The following is a 19,814-nucleotide window of genomic DNA, read 5'->3' on the forward strand; positions in this document are numbered from 1 at the left end:
AGATAGTCTATTTTATCCAGTAATCTACCTGACCTTCCCACCACCTGGATCTCTGTTCTTCTGTGTTTACCTTTTATCACATTGTAATTGTTTTGATCTTCTGTGAACTTTTTGAAGCCCCCACTTATGTGTGTTCTTTGTAGTACCATTTGTAATAGTGGAAATCTGAAAATTATATAAATGCCTGACAATAGAGGATTGGTGAAACAAATTATGATACATCATATGATGAAATGTAGCTGTTAAGAATAACATACCAAGATTATTCCAAATGGTGTAAAATAAAATACTCTTGATATATATATAATTGAAAAATAATTTTACTATATAATACAGTTGTGTTTAAAATATATAATTTTATTGCATGTATATTTACATACATAATCATGAGGCCTTCAAAAAAGTTTGTGGAAAATTCCATTATTACGATTTTTCCATGAATTTTTGAAGTCCCTATGTATATTTATCTGTACAAATACATACGTGCAATATGTTTGTTGTTTTTAGTGCCATTGAGTCAATTTTGACTTGTAGTGACCCTGTATTGGGTTTCCAGGGAGCGGCTGATGAATTTGAATTGCTGACCTTGCAGTTAGCAGTCTGGTGCTTATCCTACAGTGTCACACCTGGACTTCATATGCAATATAGTTATCTTTTTAAACAAAATTAATATACAGTATATATAAATTTAATTCTTTTATACATACACACACACACTTAGATGCATGGGTTTCAACAAGTTCGAGGAAAATGGTTTCCACCAACTTTTTAAGGTCCCTTAAGAAAAAGGAGAAATGTACCAAAATGAACTCATTGTCTATATGGTGCAATTGAAGTCATTATTAATTTTCCTTGTACTTTTCTATATCTTGTTGAGTTTTTTTCTTCAGTGAACAGTCATTACTTTTATAACCAGAAAATGTAAGAAAAATCTTACCATCTTTTGACTCATACCTTGTTGCAAGAATTCCACATTTTACTCTCTTAGGTGGAAGAGTAAAGACTTTGACTTGTGAACGGAAACCTGTTTTCTTTTCGAATCCCTAAAAGAAAATAGAGGATGGGATATTTGGGGTTGCCTTTGCAATTCAGGTTGGAGCTCTAGCAACGAAATGTTTCACTAGCACAGAGGCTTCAGATCAAAGGGAAATTGCTCAAGCCAAAGCTTTAGAAAATAATTGAAAATAAGATAATTGGATAGGCGTAGGCACTTGCTCTCTTGGGGTTGGGCCACAGAGCTGCCTGACAAAAGAAGCCAGTGTGTTTGCAACTGGATTTTAACCCCACAAAATTCTATCCACTCTTGTGTTGAAACATTAGTGATTTTTTAATCCTAAGGAGGCAGTATGTTTTCCTTAAAATTATCACCCTGTGTAACTGAAGTAGTAATAATTACTACCATTTCACAAGAGCCTATAAGATGCCACGTATTTTTTAATATTGTTTCTGATTTTCTAATTATACTGAAAAGAAATAGTTGTTAACTCCATGTGAGAGGCTCAGAGAGGTTTAAGTAAAATCCTTAAAATTACACAAGTAATAAGGCTGTTAGAATCCAAACTCGGCTTTGTCTCACACTAAATCATGTCTGTGCTCAGAATTCTTTAAGGAAAAAATTGGAAGAGTAGTTGCAAGCAAGATCCAAGCTTGGATTATGTCTTGGACTATTGTTGCGTGCCGTAAGTCAGTTTCGACTAATAGTGACCCTGTATAGGGTTTCCTAGGCTGTAAGTCTATGGGAGCAGAAAGCCTCATCTTTCTCCCATGGAGCAGCTTGTGGATTAGAAGTGCTGGCCTTGTGGTTAGCAGCCCAACCCTTAAATCACCACGCCATCAGTGATCCCTAAGTCTAGGATTGTTGTTGTTGTTAAGTGCCGTCGAGTCGGTTCCGACCCATAGCGACCCTGTACAGGGTTTCCGAGGGTATAAATCCTTACGGGAGTAGAGAGCCTCATCTTTCTCCCGCGGAACAGCTGGTAGTTTCGAACCGCTGACCTTAAGGTTCACAGCCCGATTTGTAACCATTACGCTACCAGTTTAGCATCTAATAATGCCCGTGGCCTTGCATGTTGGTTTTTCAGCCTTGATTTTTATAATGTTCCGTAATCACATTACACAGTTAACGTCCTTTGCAGATAACTCTTGTTATAGAACTAAAAATATTTTGGTTACTTGAGCAAAGGATGTGTATTTTACTTTCTCTGATTGCCAGCCAGTAATCTCCCCAATCCCCATTAACCCACTTCAACTCCGTGATTGGAAGATGGAAAACAGCAGCATTATTTGCAGTGCAATTTAAAAACGTCTGAGTAAATAAGGCTCGTTTGTGTACCCAGCTGAGCTCCATGGCCAGGCAACTCAGGTTACAAAGTTAAATGGGGATGTCAGTACCCCAAGCCATCTGTAACTAGCACTCAGGCCTGCGATCGGTTTGAGTACATCTTATTTTGGTTGGAAGTAGGAAGAAAAGATCAGAGTCCTTTTCTCTGGTTATTCCATCCTGATTTTGGCATGTATTCTGCTGACAGAGCTGTAAACTTTTATGTATAACCTTGCTGGTACTGGCATGTCATCTTGCTGTGGAAGCTTCTGTACATCCTAGAGGAAAGTGGAATGAGAAAGGCATGCTCTTGCCACAAGTGACTTACCTATTAGGGTCCTCTCCTCTCTGTTTCCTGTCACACCTAAACCCTTTTTGTTTTGTTTTTATATCATTGACCTCATCTGAAATAGATGAACAAAATAAAAAGCAGGGTGGAGGCCCCGTCCTGGGCTCTGGAATGCCTTTTTGATCTCCTTTGTCTTCTCCAGAGGCCTCCTTGATGCTTCCTGATAACAATTTGGCAAGCTGCTCCAATGTAATTAAGTTGCTGGGACTCCCAGGTTTTTCCTAATAACCATGTAGATTAGAGTGAGTCCTCATAGCAGTCATGCTGCACATACTTTTGGAGTGAAGTTAGCAGGATAACAAGCATAGTGAGAGGGCAGGTACTCAAACTTGTATTGTGCCCAGATAGTAATCAGTGAAGTCCGCTATTACATAATAGCCCCAAGCAACAATGATACGTTTGTAGAAAAGAAAAAGTTGCTCACTGTTCTCTAAACTCCACAGATATCTGGTGATCTCAGAAAAACTTGAAGAGATTAAGTCTTTTCGGGAGCTGACCTGCCTGGACCTTTCCTGTTGCAAGCTTGGAGATGAACATGAACTTCTAGAGCATCTTACCAATGAGGCCCTGTCTAGGTATTGACTTGCCATTATTTGTAAATGAATTGTTTTGTTGTTATTTTAAGGAGTATTCCCAAATACCATCTTAAGGAATGCTGATTACTTTCCAGTCCTCTGTCCTCTGTTTTCCCTGAAACATCTTTAAGCTCCATTTACTTGTACAAGCCATATAGACTAGAGAAGTCTTAAGAAAGTCAGTCAGCTGGTTCTCTGTTTTTAGTAAGTTTTACTTTAACATGTAGTACTTGTTACTTGAGTTGAAAAATGATTTTGTTCTTCATAGTCTAGTCCTACTTTATTGTAGCAATAGATGAGAAGTTAGTTTTCCACAGCCACTACCATTTTGTAGTTTATAAGTAAGCTATAAATTATAAAGAAATTGAATTACTAAAGACAACCAAGTAAGTCACTTTCAAGAACCATGATTTTAAGAAATGACCCAATTCATACCATTTACACACAGTCCTACTGATTTCAGGTTACTCAGTCCAGCCAACAGAGAGGAGGGCAGATGGATTCCTTTGTGGTTTCATAATCTCGCAGAGGATAACAGCATTGCAAACCTGGGTCTAGCCTGCTACCGGGGGCCTGCCTCTGACAGTGACACCTATACACTGCCCCATACAAAGGTATTTTTGTGTGAGGTTAGCAGCAGGGTTCTGGTTTCTTGTGTGAGGGCACCACATTAGCATAGCAGTCTCAGGTTAGCTGGATGGATTGGGTGGTAACCCATTTATTGTTAAGTGCTGACGAGGTGCTACCAACTCAGCAACCCTGTATAGCAGGGGTGGGGAACCTTTTATTCGGCCAGGGGCCATTTGGCTATTTATAACATCATTCATGGACCATGCAAAATTACCAACTTAAAAATTAGCCTGCTGTATTTGGTCTAGTTTAATTAACTCACCCCTAATGTAATGGGTAAGGAGCTCTGGTAGCGTAGTGGTTACGAATCGGGCTGCGAACCTCAGGGTCAGCAGTTCGAAACTACCAGCTGTTCTGCAGGAGAAAGATGAGGCGTTCTGCTCCCATAAAGATTTACAGCCTCGGAAAACCTATACAGGGTCGCTATGAGTCAGAACTCACTCCACGGCACATAACAACAACAACAATGTGATGGGTTAAGGAGCTCTGGTAGCGTAGTGGTTACAAATGGGGCTGCTAACCTCAGGGTCAGCAGTTCAACACTACCAGCTGTTCTGTGAGAGAAAGATGAGGCTTTCTGCTCCCATAAAGATTTACAGCCTCTAAAACCCTGTACAGGGTCGCTATGACTTGGAGCCAACTCCATGGCACAATAACAACACAATGTAATGGGTTAATGTGCCAGACTGCAAAGCCATTTGAACTGCAAGGTTGGCAGTTCAAGCTCACCAGCTGCTCCTTGGAAACCCTATACAGGGTCGCTAGGGGTCAGAATTGACTCGATGGCACTTGACAACAACAACAACGTGATGGCTGGTGGGTTAATACGCCAGACTGCAAAGCTGTTTGAACTGCAAGGTCAGTGGTTCAAGCTTACCAGCTGCTCCTCGAAAATCCTATACAGGGTCGTTATGGGTCCTAATCAACTTGATGGCTCTTAACAACAACAACAACGTGATGGCTGAAGTCCTGGTGTGGCACTGTAGGTTAATGTGCTACACTACAAAGTCGGTTTGAACCACAAGGTTGGCGGTTCAAACTCACCAGCTGCTTCTAGGAAACCCTAAGAATGCTTGCTGTGAGTTGGAACCGACTCAATGGCACTGGCCAACAACGACAAATGTAATGGCTGTGACTGCGATTGCCTTGGCAGCAGAGTCACACCAAATGATTTCGCTGGTCAGATGTTTTCCATCCTCTGCTGTATAGGGTTTCTGAGGAGTGGCTGGTGGGTTTGAACTGCTGACCTTGTGGTTAGCAATCTAGTGCTTATCCTACAATGGCACACCAGGACTCCATAACCCAATATATATACTTTATAATTCAATCTGAAAACCCAGATTTGGAAAGCTGGTTAAAATTGAGGGAATATTTGCTTTGTGAAAGGGACTCTATAGGCGTTCTTTAAGCACACTTTCGTGGTGTGATTACAATATTACTTGATTTTCACAATTTTTCAGGGTGTGGCTTTTTCGTGAGGAGCCCTGCTGGTACAATGGCTAAAGCACTGGACTGATAACTAAATGGTTGGGAGCTCAAACCCACCAGTCATTCTGTGGGAATGATGTGGCTATCTGCTTTAGGAAAAATTACGGCTGGAAAATCCTGTGGGACAGTTCTACTTTGTCTTATAGGATTGCTGTGAATCAGAATCAATTTTATGGCAATGGAGTTGGTTAAGTGGGCTTGGTTGCAGCTTTTGTGTTAAACAAGGAATGTTTATTCCCTTAATATTGTTGTATAGTGCCGTCGTGTCCATTTTGGCTCATAGCAGCCTTGTGTAGAGTTTCCGAGGAACAGCTGGTGGGTTTGAACTGCCCACCTTGTGGTTCACAGTCCAGTGCTGATCCTACAGTGCCATACCAGGACACATTAGTCCCTTAATAGAAATCCCTATTTATCTCATCAAGGAGCCCTGGTAGTGTAGGGGTTATGAATTGGGCTGCTAACTTCAAGGTCAGCAGTTCGAAACTACCAGCCATTCTGCGGGAGAAAGATGAGGCTTCAGAAACTCTGTGTAATCAGAACTGACTCCACAGCACATAACCACCACCACCATTTACTTCATCGGACTGTACACCTTTAGTGCCCTCTGCCATCAGAGGTTAGCACTACATGACACTTTGCTCCCTGGTTAAACCTACCAGCACGCCTTGGAAACCTTATGTTGTTTTGTTGTTGTTAGGTGCTGTCGAGTGGGTTCTGACTCATAGCAACCCTGTGCAGGATTTCTGAGGAGCAGCTGGTATGTTTTGATTGCTGACCTCTTGTGGCTCATAGTCCAGTGCTTCTCTGGCTGTGCCACACTAGGGATCCTTATACTGGGTCGCTATGAGTCAGAATTGACTTGATGGCACTTAACAACAACCACCACCACCATCACTGACTAACTGAAATGGCACCAAAAGATCTTTAATTCTTAAATACATTAGTATTAAATTGCAGGAACTGGAAGATATTTTGTTGTTTTTTAAATGAAGATTTGAAGTATGTTCTCACACTTCCTCAAACTCTCTTTAAGTAATTTATGTGTGGGCTTTGCTTCCCTAGTGTAACCCAACTCCACCTGAAGGACAATTGTTTATCTGATGCCGGGGTACGGAAAATGACAGCACCAGTTCGAGTGATGAAAAGAGGCCTTGAAAATCTGACATTGTTAGACTTATCTTGTAAGTTTTATTAGACATTATAGATTATTCATGTTGGAACAACAGCCTTAGCGATTGTCTGCTTCTTCTCCTTCATTTAAAGATGATAAAATTGAGCAGAGCTGCCTTTCTTATATGATCTGGCAAGTTAGTGGCAGAGCAGGACTAAAGCTGGAGGCTCTTGACTGGTAGCCAAAAACCTTTCCTGGCACACTGTCACCTCTTTGGAACAGGGAAAGCCTTGTAGATTCATTCCTGTTACTTAACTATAGCATCTGCAGACCAGGCAACCTTTCATCATATTCGTTGCCTATGTATGTGATATTAATGTTTTATATAGGTCTCTGGTTGATGCTGTCTGTCAGCTAGGTGGTTTTTTTTTTGTTTTTTTTTTTATCATTTGCCTGATAAACATCTATCTAGACAATAGCACAATGATGATAACTCCTTCAGGATTAACCAGCTGTTGACTCCTGTGGTAAAAATTCCACCACTCACTCGCCTGTCAGTTTGTCATATTTTGGAGGCTTGCATGTCTGTGATTTTGGAAGCTATGTCACTGGTATTTTAAATATCAACCTGGTCATCCATGGTGGACAGGTTTCAGCTAAGCTTACAGACAGACAGACAGACTAGGAAAAAGGAGAGACTGACTACATCCAAATATTTAGTCACTGAAAACTTTATAAATAGCAGTGAAACACTGTTAACACCAGAATATTAAATAATGAAACATGATGAAGAGGATCAGAATATTGTCAGATGTAGTGCCCAAAGATGAACCCCTCAGGTTGCAAGGTACTCAAAATACAACTGAGGAAGAGCTGCTTCTTCAAAGTAGAGATGATGGTGAAGACACGGAGTAAAACTTTTGAAACCTTCATTTGCTGATGGTAGCAATTCAAAATGAGGAGGAACCATGTAAAAATATCCATTAATAATCAGAACTTGGAATGTAAAAAGTATGATCTAGGTAAATTGGAAGTTGTTGAAAATGAAACGCATAAACATCCATATCCTAGGCATTGTTGTTGTTAAGTGCCTTTGAGTCAGTTCCGACCCATAGCAACTCTGTATTGTGTTTTTAAGGAGTAGCTAGTGAACTTGAACTGCAGACCTGTGGTTCAAACCGACTTTGCAGTCTAGCACATTAACCCACAGTGCCACTCCAGGACTCCATCCTAGGCATTAGTAAGCCACAATAGACTGGTATTGGCCATTTTGAATGTGACATTTACATGGTTTGCTATGCCAGGGATGACAAAATGAAGAGAAATGGCATCGTATTCATCATAAAAAAGAACATTTCAAGATCTATCTTGAAGTACAACACTGTCTGTAATAGGATATTATCCATATGCCTACAAGGAAGACTAGTTAATACAACTATTATTCTAACTTTATACCAACCACTAAAGGCAGTGTTGATTAAATTGAAGAATTATACCAACTTCTTCAAGCTGAAATTGATCAAATATGCAATCAAGATATTTTGATAATTACTGATGATTAGAATATATAGTTGGAAATGAAGAAGGATCAGTTGTTGGAAAATATGGCCTTGGTGATAGAAATGATGCTGGAGATTACATAATAGAATTATGCAAGACCAATAACTTCTTCATTACAAATACCTTTTTTTTTTTCACAGTAATAGCTTAACATTTTTTTTTCATTTGTAATCATTTTTCTATTGTTGATTATGCAAATACCTTTTGTGAACAACATGAAAGATGACTGTACACATGAACCTCGCCATATGGAACAAACAGAAATCAAATTGACTACATTTGTGGAAAGAGACAGTGGGAAAGCTCCATATGATCAGCCAAATCAAGGCCAAGGGCAGTGTTGACCAGACCATCAATTGCTCATATTCAAGTTCAGGCTGAAGCTGAAGAAAATTAAAACAAGTCCACAAGAGCCAAAATAAAACCTTGAACGTATCCCACCTGAAGTAAGAGATCATCTGGAGAACAGATTTGATGAATTAGACACTAATGACCAAAGACCAGAAGAGTTGTGAGACGACATCAAGAACATAATGCAGGAAGAAAGCAAACGATCATTAAGAAGACAAGAAAGAAGGAAAAGACCAAAATGGATGTCAGAAAAGACTATGAAACTTATTCTCCAGATAGAGATGCTAAAGCAAGTGGAATAAATGGGGAGGTAAAAAGAACTGAATAGAAAGTTTCAAAGGGCAGCTTGAGAAGACCAAGTTAAATATTATAATAAAATGTGCGAAGACCTGGATTTTTAGAAAACTAAAAGGAAAGAACATGCTCAGCGTTTCTCATGCTGAAAGAACTGAAGAAAAAATTCAAGCCTCAAATTGATATATTGAGTGAGTCCTGGTGTGGCACCATAGGATGATAAGCACTTGACCCCAGGTGACCTCAAGTGACCTCAAGGTCAGTTTGAACTGCAAGGTCGGCAGTTCAAACTCGATGGCACTTAACAACATTGGACAACATATTGATTGATGCAAAAAGCATCAGAAGAAGGTGGAAGGAATGCACAGAGTCTCTGTGCCAAAAATAAATGGTTGATGATCAACTGTTTCAAGAGGTAGCATATGATTAAGAGTCAGTGATCTGAAGGGAGAAGTCCAAGGTACACTGAAGGCATAGACAAAGAACAAGACTGCAGGAATTGATGGAATACAAATTGAAATCTTTCAGAAAACTAATGTGGCACTGGAGGCACTTACTCATCTATGCTAAGAAATTTGGAAGACACCTACCTGGACAACTGATCAGAAGAGATCCAAATTTATGTCCATTCCAAAGAGAGTTGACCAATCAGAATGCAAAAATCAGACAGTATCATTAATACTGCACTACATTTTTGCTAAGGGTAATTCAAAAACAGCTGCAACAGTACATTGACAGGGAGCTACCAGAGGTTCAGGCCAGTTTCAGACGGGGACATGGAACTAGAAATATCATTGCTGATGTCAGATAGATTTTGGCTAAAAACAAAAAATACCAGAAAAATGTTTACCTGTGCTTTATTGTCTACCCAAAGATTTTGATTGTGTGGATCATGCAAATTATGGACAATGTTGACGAGAATGAGTATTCTGGAACACTTAACTTGCACTCATGAGGAACCTGTACATAGACTAAGAGGCAGTCATTCAGATAGAACAAGGGGACACTGAATGGTTTAAAATCAGGAGAGGTATGCACCAGGGTTGTATTCTTTTGCCATACTTACTCATTCTGTATGCTGAGCATATAATCCAAGAAGCTGGATTATATGAAGAACATGGCATCAAGATAGGAGGAATACTCATTAACAACCTGAGATACATAGCTGATACAACCTTACTTGCTGAAAGTGAAGAAGATTTAAAAATATTTACTTTTGAAGATGAAAGACCACAGCCTTCAGTATGGGATACACCTCAGTGTAAAGAAAACAAAAAATCCTCACCACTGGACCAATAAACTTCAAGATAAATGGAGAAAAGATTGAAATTGTCAAAAACATCGTTTAGCTTGGATTATCCATCAACACTCAAAAGAAGCAGCATTCAAGAAATCAAATGATCCATTGCATTAGGCAAATCTTCTAATCAGCTACACAAGACCACATTAATGTGTTCAAGAGCAAAGATGTCAGTTTGTGGACTATGGTGTGTCTGACCCAAACCATGGTGTTCAGTCTCTTCATATATACGTGAAAGTTAAAAAACGAATAAAGAAGATAGTATTAAAATTGATTTTAGTTATGGTGTTGGAGGAGAATATTAAAAGTTCAGTGGACTGCCAGAAGAACAAACAAATCTGTGTTGGAAAAAATACAACCAGAATGCTATTTAGAAGCCAGGATGGCCAGGCTTTGTCTCTCATACTTCAGACATATATTATCAGTAGAGACCAGTCCCTAGAGAAGGACATCATGCTTGGTAAAGTTTTGGGTTAAAGAAAAAGAGGAAGATACCTCCCACCCCTCATGCCCCCAACGAGGTGGATTGACACAGGGTCAGCAGCCTTGGGCTCAAATACAGCAATGAATGTCAGATTGGCTCAGGACCAGGAAGTGTTTTGTTCTTTTGTGTTTACAGTTGCTATGAGTCAGTACAGACTTGATGATACCTAGCAACAACCTAATAACAAGAAACCTGTTGGAGACCATTTATGGTTTACCTGAGCATCCATAGAACATATGGCTGGATGGTATGGTGCTGAAACAAATAGAAGGTGCCTTGAGGTCAAAGTACCATACTTGATGCTACTCGCTTGCACCTGTTGCTCTTGGTCAAGTTATTTAATTTCTCAGAGCTGTGGTTTTGGCCTCTGTAAAGTGAAGATAATGAATTCCACCCTAGCTGGCAGGGAAACTTATTCATTAAATAAATAACTTTGTGAGCAGCTACAGTGCACCAGACTCTCTGTGTATTAACCCTCAAGGATTCATTGCTTAATAGAGTCCTGTCTGATATGAGAAGGTAATATGTAAGAAAAGATTCTGTAAAAAAAAGTGAGTTTATAAGAGTTGTAATAGTCTCTATGTCTTAAGTATCCTTAAAAGTCTTTAAAAAAAACGCTTTTACTTTTGAGGCAAAATGGCTGTGATCAAAATAATGAGCATTTTAATACATATTTATATATGTTGATTTCATGTAGTTCCAAATTAAGCCCTTTAGGATAACTGCCTGGTTTATTTTTTTCCTGAGCACCACCAAATTGATAAGAGATACAAAATGTCAAACGGATCATCTTGTGTTACTCCTTATATATTTAATTTATTCTGAAAGCATTGTATAGTATATCATTGCCTAAACTTTTTGAAACTTATAATTGGCATTTTAGCAAAAGTTATACTGTAAACAAATAATATCTTTGTTTTTGACATCTAGGCAACCCTGAGATCACAGATGCAGGAATTGGATACCTCCTTTCTTTTAGAAAACTAAACTGCCTAGATATCTCTGGAACAGGGCTCAAGGTAAGACTTTTGTTCTCTGTTTTCAGTTGACAGAGATTATGTATGATTAATTCTGAACATCTATTTTGTTTCTGCTAATGGACATTTTTGGAGTCCTGATAAAGTATTACAATAAACACTGGACTGTGACTGCAATGTCAGCAGTTCAGACCTACCACCCACTCCTCTGAAATGCTGTACAGGGTCATTATGAGTCAGAACTAACTAATTGTCACTTAACAACAACGGGCATTTAGAAAGGGATGGCATTTATGGTGGTTTTTTATTTCCTACTGAAAGCAAGTTAAGAATTGACTAAATACGTGCTGTGCATTTCTGTTCTCTCTTTCCTTTACAAGGACATCAAGGCCATCAAACACAAGCTTCAGACTCACATAGGCCTCGTTCACTCCAAAGTGCCTTTGAAGGAATTTGACCATAGTAACTGCAAGACAGAGGGCTGGGCTGATCAGGTACTGCTGATTTCTCTTCCCAACTCTTTGAACAAGCATTAATCCTATTGTTATCTCTTAGCTGAGTTGTCATCTTCATGTCATATCAGAGATACTGATGGGCTGTAACTTGACCCAGCTGTTTGAGGAGCTAGTGTTAGATGCCAGTCTTTAAATTAATACTTCATTTTTCCTGGACCTAAGAGAAAAATGCCAACTTACATATGACCTCAAAACTATGTTAAATTCTGGCTTGCTGTGCAGAAAAACAGTATGACCCAACTTCAGAACGGCTAATTCGCTTAGCTGTGTGTACAGACTGGAAAGATAATCAGCTCTAGTGCCACACTCACAGGGGTGCAAATCCAGCTCTTCCTTTTCTTTTGGGCAAATTTCTTAACCGTCTGAACCTTAGTGAGGAAATGGAAGTGACTTTTTTGTCTTCATTGAGCCTTTCTATTTTTAACTTCCTGGCTGAATTTTGCCTTGCCTGCCTTGTCTTCTGGATGGCATTCCTCAACTCAATAAAGTACAGAGTAACCAAGTAACACAGGGAGTAACCAAGTAACACAGCACCAGCGGATGTCTGCTTGCCTGGGGCTGGTGCCTTTCTCCTTCACATACTTTTAACCTATGGTTCTTGACGAGAGGACCCACCAAACTACTTCTTCCTAGTCTTTGATTATCTCCAAGCTGTAGTGCATAATGGCAGACCCAATCACACTACCTAATTGTAGCCTTACTTCTTTCTAGGTGAGGAAGATGGGGTACTGGTAATTCATTGTTTGAGTATCACCTTCAGGTTGGTCTAGCACATGCTTGTGAAATAATTATCACACTGCATTGCCAGACCAAGTTTATAGCATTGGGATGAGTCCTAGATGCATCCTTTGTGCATCCCATCACATCACCTACCACAAATGATGGTGGCAGGTGATGTGATGGGAAGCACATAGGCTGTAGAATAAAAGAGACCTGGGTTTGGGATCCAGTAGTATGACTGGATCATATAGAAACCAGGACTTACTTTGTGAGACTTGGTGAGGATTCAGTAAAACCTGGTCTGAAAGGAAACTGATTGGTTTCATTGCAGCATCATGCCATCTAAGAATGATTTATCCTTCTCATATTGATCCCTTATTAAAATGGTTGCTATCAGACCCCCTTTTCTAAATCTCCACCCGGTCCCTCAAGTTCAGCTTGTCCAGAACCAAACTCATTTTCTTCTTTGCCATCTTCAAACTGCTTCTCCTATTGACATTCTTATTTCTGTTACTGGGAAATAAGATTTGCTCTATATCCTACCCTATTGTCAGATTCTAAGACTTTAATCCATCTTGGCATTCACTTAGCTCAGAGAGAGAGGACAACAGATATTAAGTGATTTCTGTGTGTCAGATGCTATGCTAAACCTTTCATGTACATTATCTCATTTAATCTTCACAACAGCCCTCTGAGATATGTACTATTACTAATCCATATTTTACAGATGAAGAAAATGAGACTTAGAAACTAATCACTTGCTAAGGGTCCCCTGGCTAGTAAATGGTGAAACTAACTCTAGAACTATTCTTCGTAAACACTATATTGTACTGCCTTTGTCTTGTGAAATATTTTTCTTTATTTCCTTTATGATGGATTCATTGCATGCCAAAGTTCATGTTACTCATGATATATGTGAAATGATAATTTATTTTATTTATAGTCATGTGCTGGCATAGCCAATTGTGATTAATGTTTGGTCCCAACCCCTATAAAGCCCATTATATTAAAAAGTCAAGATGCATACAATGGTTCATAATAACAAATGGATTGTACTTTTTAATGCATATCAAAATGTTATTATTACTATATTTTGCTACAGATGTTTGAGTGTAATCTGGAAGTATATTTGTTTTTTATGCATAGAAAGATAAATTATACTATATGTACTAAGATGGAGTCATGGTGTGGCACTGTGGGATAATGCATTGGACTGCAAGGTTGGCAGTTCAGATTCACCACCCACTCCTTAGAAACCCTTTCCATGGTTGCTATGAGTCTCAAAAAAGAACAAAGGTACACTGAAAGCACTTAACAACAACAACAACATTCTTAGATAAAACATTTGAATCACTGACATTAGGTACAAAGCGCACACCTAACTATTTCTGACTTAATGGACAAATTCTACATAGAGACACACTTTGGACCCAGAACTGCCTGTGTATAATACGGTATTTGTACAGTGTCTAAATCACTCCTGTGTGTTATGGACATTAAGGTACACTTAACTGGTAACATAGTGGTTACGAATTGGGCTGCTAATCTCAGGTCAGCAGTTCAAAACTGCCAGCTATTCCGCAGGAGAAAGATGAGGCTTTTTGCTCCCGTAAAGATTTATAGCCTTGGAAACCCTGTATAGGGTCGCTATGAGTCGGAACCGACTCCACGGCACATAACAACAACAATAACAAACTGTGTATATAGTTTATACTCAAATTTCCAAAGAACTCATAGTAGCTGACAATAAAAAATACAATTATAGTATATATTTTTTTTAATGGAAATTGATCAGGAAGTATTGAAAATACAGGAACGTGGTCATTTTACACACAAATGAGTGTTGTGAGTTGTAGTTGGTATATTTTAAGGCGTGGCAGTCTAGAGTGTGTGAAAAGTATTAGAATTAAGATTGTAATTTTTAGTATTTAGTTTAAGAGAGATATAGTTTGTGTCTTACTTAGAATTATGATGAAAATAGGACCAGGACTCAGTTTTACAGATTTTCCTGAGTTAAAAACAAACCCAGTATGTTTGTATTTGGACTCAGCTCCTGCATTAGAACAGAAAATCCAGATGAGCAAATTGTTATTATCACCAGTCATATGAAGTAAAATCTACCACAGGAGTTTGTGTTTATGGGGAGGCAGCCAGGGAGAAGAAGGCTTGAGGTGAAGAGCTTGAGGTTTTGTGCAGATTAAAATCTTCAGGTATCTTTTAGATCGTTCTGCAGTGGGAGCGTGTGACTTCAGAAGCTGTGAAGCCACGAGAAAACTCGGAGCCTCGGATGGCAGCTCAGCACTTCTGTGAGAAATCCCCTTTCCTTGGAGTTCTTTTCCTTTAGGCTCTTTGCAGCCTTGAAGTAGTTGACCTGTCTGTCTTCACTCAATAAGAAAATGAATTATGATAGCATTGATTTACCAGTGTAAGTCAAAACATATTGCTAGTAGGGTTCCATGCACAGGCTTATTCCAAGCAAAACATGTCTAAACATGTCTCTGCAGTCAGTGTGTGGCTTACAGACAAGTTCAGTCTTAGGGAGTCCTGGTGTGATGCTACAGCATAATTCACTGGACCACGAGGTCAGTTTGAACTGCAAGGATGGTAGTTCAGATTCACCAGCCGCTCCTCGGAAACCCTAGGACAGGATCACTGTGAGTCTGAACTGACTCGATGGCACTTAGCAACAACAACCAAAGACTATGTTCTCTCAAGATATCTTAGTGTGCAAGTTTAATTTCAGTTCTGAATTGAGCACCAGCACTAGGAAAACCACTTTTAGGAATTATTTTTCATATTTCATTTTGTTTCGAAAAGAATTTGTGATGCTACAAAAGTAGATAGAATACCGAAGATTAGAAAGAAATTAGATAAAATTGAAGTGAAGAGGAAAGAAGGTTAACGGAAGAATACAAGGCACACCAAAAAATTTAGAGTAAACTGGTATCATGTGCTAAAATTGAACCACAGGTTTGACTTTTCAGCTTCTTAGAAGACAGTTAAGTCCATATTTTGTTTGATAATAGCTAGCATTTATTGAACGTTTATACTATATACCAATCACTGTGCTTTTCATGAATTATCTCATGTACCTGTGTATCATTGTTATGAAATAGTTTTTCTAACGTCATAAAGATGAGAAAATTCCATCTCAGAGAGTCACTTGCACAGGGTCACTTATCCTGTAAGTGGCATAGCTGGGATTTGGGATTTGATTCCAAACTTGTCAGTCTCCAATATTAATACTACCTGCCTTCAACCGGTGCTGGAGCATATACTGTCATTACTGTACAGGGCACTCAAAATGAAATTATCCAGACATTACCCTGTTTGTGCCTTTGTCACCTCCCTTGGGTCATCTTTCTAGACTTCCTGCAATTATTTGCTTACCAGTGTAGTCCAACTCATAGTCCTTCCCTCTGTCACTCTCTTAGATGGGAAGCGATCTCGAACAGAAACTCCAGTCAAGTGCCCCCTAGCAGACACCCACATGAACTCTTCTGAGAAACTCCAGTTCTATAAAGAGAAAGCCCCAGACTGCCATGGGCAGCTGTTGAAACGGGAGTCTGCCCTGTGCCAGGAGTCAAAGAAGAGACCTTTTGAGGATCCAGAGAACGAACAGAATAGCTCTTCACAGTCTTCAAAGCAGAAATATGTATGTCTTACTGTGGAAGATTGGGACTTGTTAAATTCTTACTGATCGGCAAATAGAAGTTGAATCTCTCCCTCCCTCGCCCCCTGCTCCCCCCTCCCAGTTCTAATGTATGAGGAAAGGGGACTGATGATGTTTACTTTTGGTTGAATTTACCTATGACATTAGCATAGCAAGCAGATATTTCTACTTTTGTGATGGGGGAGGGGACTGCTATGGAAGTATGTAATAATTTCTAATGTATATTTTCAATACATAGTAATTTTTTCAAATAAATGTTTTTTCTGTCCTTCAATTCTGCTTTTGGATTATAAATTGGATCCTCAAAAATAACACTTTGGTTTGGGATAAAAGGCCATGTGAACTAGCAAACGTAGCATGATTTGTTACAACAGGTAGTCCCCAACTTACATCATATTCAAGTTACTACAAACTGCACTTACAACCATCCATTTTTTGGTGGTGGGGTTCTTTTTTTTTTTTTTCAATTTTACCATTAAATAATACATTATCATTATAGCACATAATTTGCTAATGTTATCTTCCTCAAATGTTCACTCACAGGTACTCAATTTTGATTTACTGTTCAAAACAGTACCAGGTTTATAAAGGTATAGACAATAAAAAGTCATAATGAAAAAAATTTTAATGAGGTATTCAACTTATGTCAGAACTAGCTTATACCAGTCATCACAAGGGAACCCCGTGGTAAGTTGGGAATACCAGCACAGTTGATATTCTAGTGGTTTACAGTATACTTTTGGCCTAGCCAGTACGTGAATATAGCTGTTACTGTGAGGGATGAGCAAGTTGATTCTCGTAGTAATCTTACCTCCAAAATGAAACACTACCCAGCCCTACACCGTCGTTGCTGTGTTTGAGCCATTGTTGTGGCCACTGTCATTCCAACTCGTTGAAGGGTTCCTCTTTATTGCTGACCCCTCTTCTTTACTAAATATGTCTTTCATCATGAGTATAGCTGCAACTATACTCATAACTATCCTCACAACAACCCTGGAAAATAGGTATGAGCTCAGATTTAGAGTTAAGAAAAGCCATTTAGCCTCAAGTTAAATGACTTGCATACTTTATACTTCTCACACTTAAGTACCAAAGCCCATGCTATCACACTACCTACTTAAATATTGTTCATTGTTATTGCTCAGCTGCCTTTGAGTTGGCCCCTCATGGACTCAGGATGTACCCCATGTACAACGGAATACAGCACTGCTGTACTTGTGTGCCAGCCCCACAATCACTGTGTTCCGTAAAGTTTTGATGGGCTGATGCTTCAAACTAGATCGTCAGACCTTAGTCAGTATAACCACTTATTAAAATCTCAATCATATGTCATTCTATTGAGTAAAACCAGCAGAGATTTTCACAATGGTCCTGCAAGGTAAGGATTATTGTCACCCTTATTCTACACATGAAGAACCTGAGACCAGTGACTTGCCTGAGATCATGTATCTAGTGAGTGACAGAAGCTGTCTTCCTTTACAAAAATTATTTGAAAGGGGCCCGATAACTAATATTTTAGGCTTTGTAGGCCTCTTGATTCCAGATGCAACTATTCAGCTTTAATGGTGTAACAAAAGCAGCCAGAGACAATATGTAAATGAATGAGTGTCTGAATCCCAATTGTGGTGTTGTTAGGTGCCATTGAGTCAGTACCGACTCATAGCAACCCTATGCCAACAGAACGCAACACTGCCCGATCCTGGGCCAACCTTAAAATTGTTGCCACACTTCTGCCCGTTGATGCTGTCACTTTGCCGATCCATCTCGCTGGGGGTGTTCCTCTTTTTCTCTGACCCTCCACCTTAACCAAACATGAGATCCTTCTCCAGAGACTGGTCTCTCATGACAATATATATACTTTGTTTATAAAAGCAGATCACTGACTGGATTTGGCCCATGGACTGTAGTTTGCCAACTGGTGCCTTGTTGTTAAGTGCCATCAAGTTGCTGTTGCCTTAGACAACTGTTTTTCATGTTTCACAGAGATCAGGTTAAAATGCAGGCTCTGATTTAATATTTAGGCCTGTGATTCAGCACTTAGAACATGCTTCCAACTTGATGCCAGTTCAAGTATTTGAACCTCACTTTTTAATTTACAAAGGAGCCTTGTGACACTGTGAGTTAGACACTGGGCTTCTAACTGCAGTGGTGGCAGTTCAAACCCACCAGCTGGCCCAAAGGAGGAAGATGAGGTGGTCTACTTGTAAAGGTTTACAATCTCAGAAACCTTAAATAGGGTCACCATCAGTTGGATAAACTCACAGTGAAACCTCTAGCCAGTATCTGTTGAACACCTGAACTGTGACCAGTCCAAATAGACATATGCTGTAAAAGAAATACTAGATAGCAAAAATAATACTGCATGCTAGATACCTACCAAAAAAGAATAGCTCAATTTTAGAGTATTGATTACATATTGAAATAATTTGTTGTTAAAGTGCTTAAAGGACTCACAAGCACAGAAAATAGATCCTTTACCAAAAAAAATGAAAGCAAACTCAATGTTTATATAGAACAATTACCAAGTTGCGCTGAAGGGGTAAATGTGGAAGAAAGGTTTGCCTTTCCAAGTGAGTAGTTAAGTACCATTGAATCGGTTCTAACTCAGAGTGACCTTTAAAAGGTTTCCAAAGAGCAGCTCATGGATTTGAACCAGTGACCTTGCAGTTCAAACCGACCTTGCTGTCTAGCACATTGTCCCGCATTGCCACACCAGGACTCCAAGTGAGCAGAATGGGTGGGATATTTGAAGAGTAAGTTCAGATGTCTTTCTGGCACAGCATTGTACCACAGACAACGGTGGGCGTGATGGTGATACCTAATTTGACTCAAGCCAAAGTAAACCTGGATGTATACTGTCAGTAGGAATTTGGCAATCTGGCCCAGTCTGTTGAAATGAAATTTTAAATTTTAACTGTATTTCTACAAAGAAGAGTAATCAGCACTGAGTTTGCTTTTCTTACAAATCTTATAGGCCACAGCTTGGGAATTATACCACCAATTCAGAGGCAGCACCTGCCTAATTAGTAAATAATTAATCAGCTCTAATTAGTAAATAAAACACATATCAGTGTCTAAGCTCTGTCTTAATTGAAATCCTGCTTAAATTCCAAAGTATCTCCAAATGGCAAACCAGTGTCCTCAATTTTTTTGAGATATTTTCGCTGTTGATTTCACTTGTCGGTAAGCCTTGTTTTTAGCTCAAATTTATAAGACAGAACATGGCATAGAGCTGTGCTGCCTAGTAGAAATAAATAATGCAAACCACAAGTGCAAGCTATGTATGTAATTGTAAGTTTTCTAGTAGCCACGTTACAAAAATATAAACAGGTACTATCAATACCTTAACCCCCAAATAATTCCTGGTGTGGCTCTGTAGGATACGCACTGGACTGCTAACCACAAGTCAGTAGTTCAAACCCACCAGATGCTCCTCGGAAGCTCTATACAGGGTCAGTATGAGTTGG

General features: G+C 39.2%; 1 protein-coding gene across 1 annotated transcript in view; it reads left to right on the forward strand.

Annotated features, from left to right (window-relative positions):
* Nucleotides 1-16,618, forward strand: part of LRRC42 (leucine rich repeat containing 42) — a 30,429-nt gene extending 13,811 nt beyond the window's left edge. Inside the window, exons 3-8 of the mRNA XM_006839792.1 lie at nt 3,113-3,244; nt 6,425-6,543; nt 11,393-11,481; nt 11,820-11,933; nt 14,896-14,980; nt 16,109-16,618. Of these exons, the coding sequence (XP_006839855.1) occupies nt 3,113-3,244; nt 6,425-6,543; nt 11,393-11,481; nt 11,820-11,933; nt 14,896-14,980; nt 16,109-16,374 (805 nt within the window). The 3' untranslated portion in view covers nt 16,375-16,618. The remainder of the gene's footprint in view (nt 1-3,112; nt 3,245-6,424; nt 6,544-11,392; nt 11,482-11,819; nt 11,934-14,895; nt 14,981-16,108) is intronic.
* The last annotated feature ends 3,196 nt before the right edge of the window (nt 16,619-19,814 follow it).

The sequence above is a fragment of the Chrysochloris asiatica genome, unplaced genomic scaffold (genome assembly GCF_000296735.1).
Source record: "Chrysochloris asiatica unplaced genomic scaffold, ChrAsi1.0 scaffold00026, whole genome shotgun sequence".
NCBI classification, from domain to species: domain Eukaryota; kingdom Metazoa; phylum Chordata; class Mammalia; order Afrosoricida; family Chrysochloridae; genus Chrysochloris; species Chrysochloris asiatica.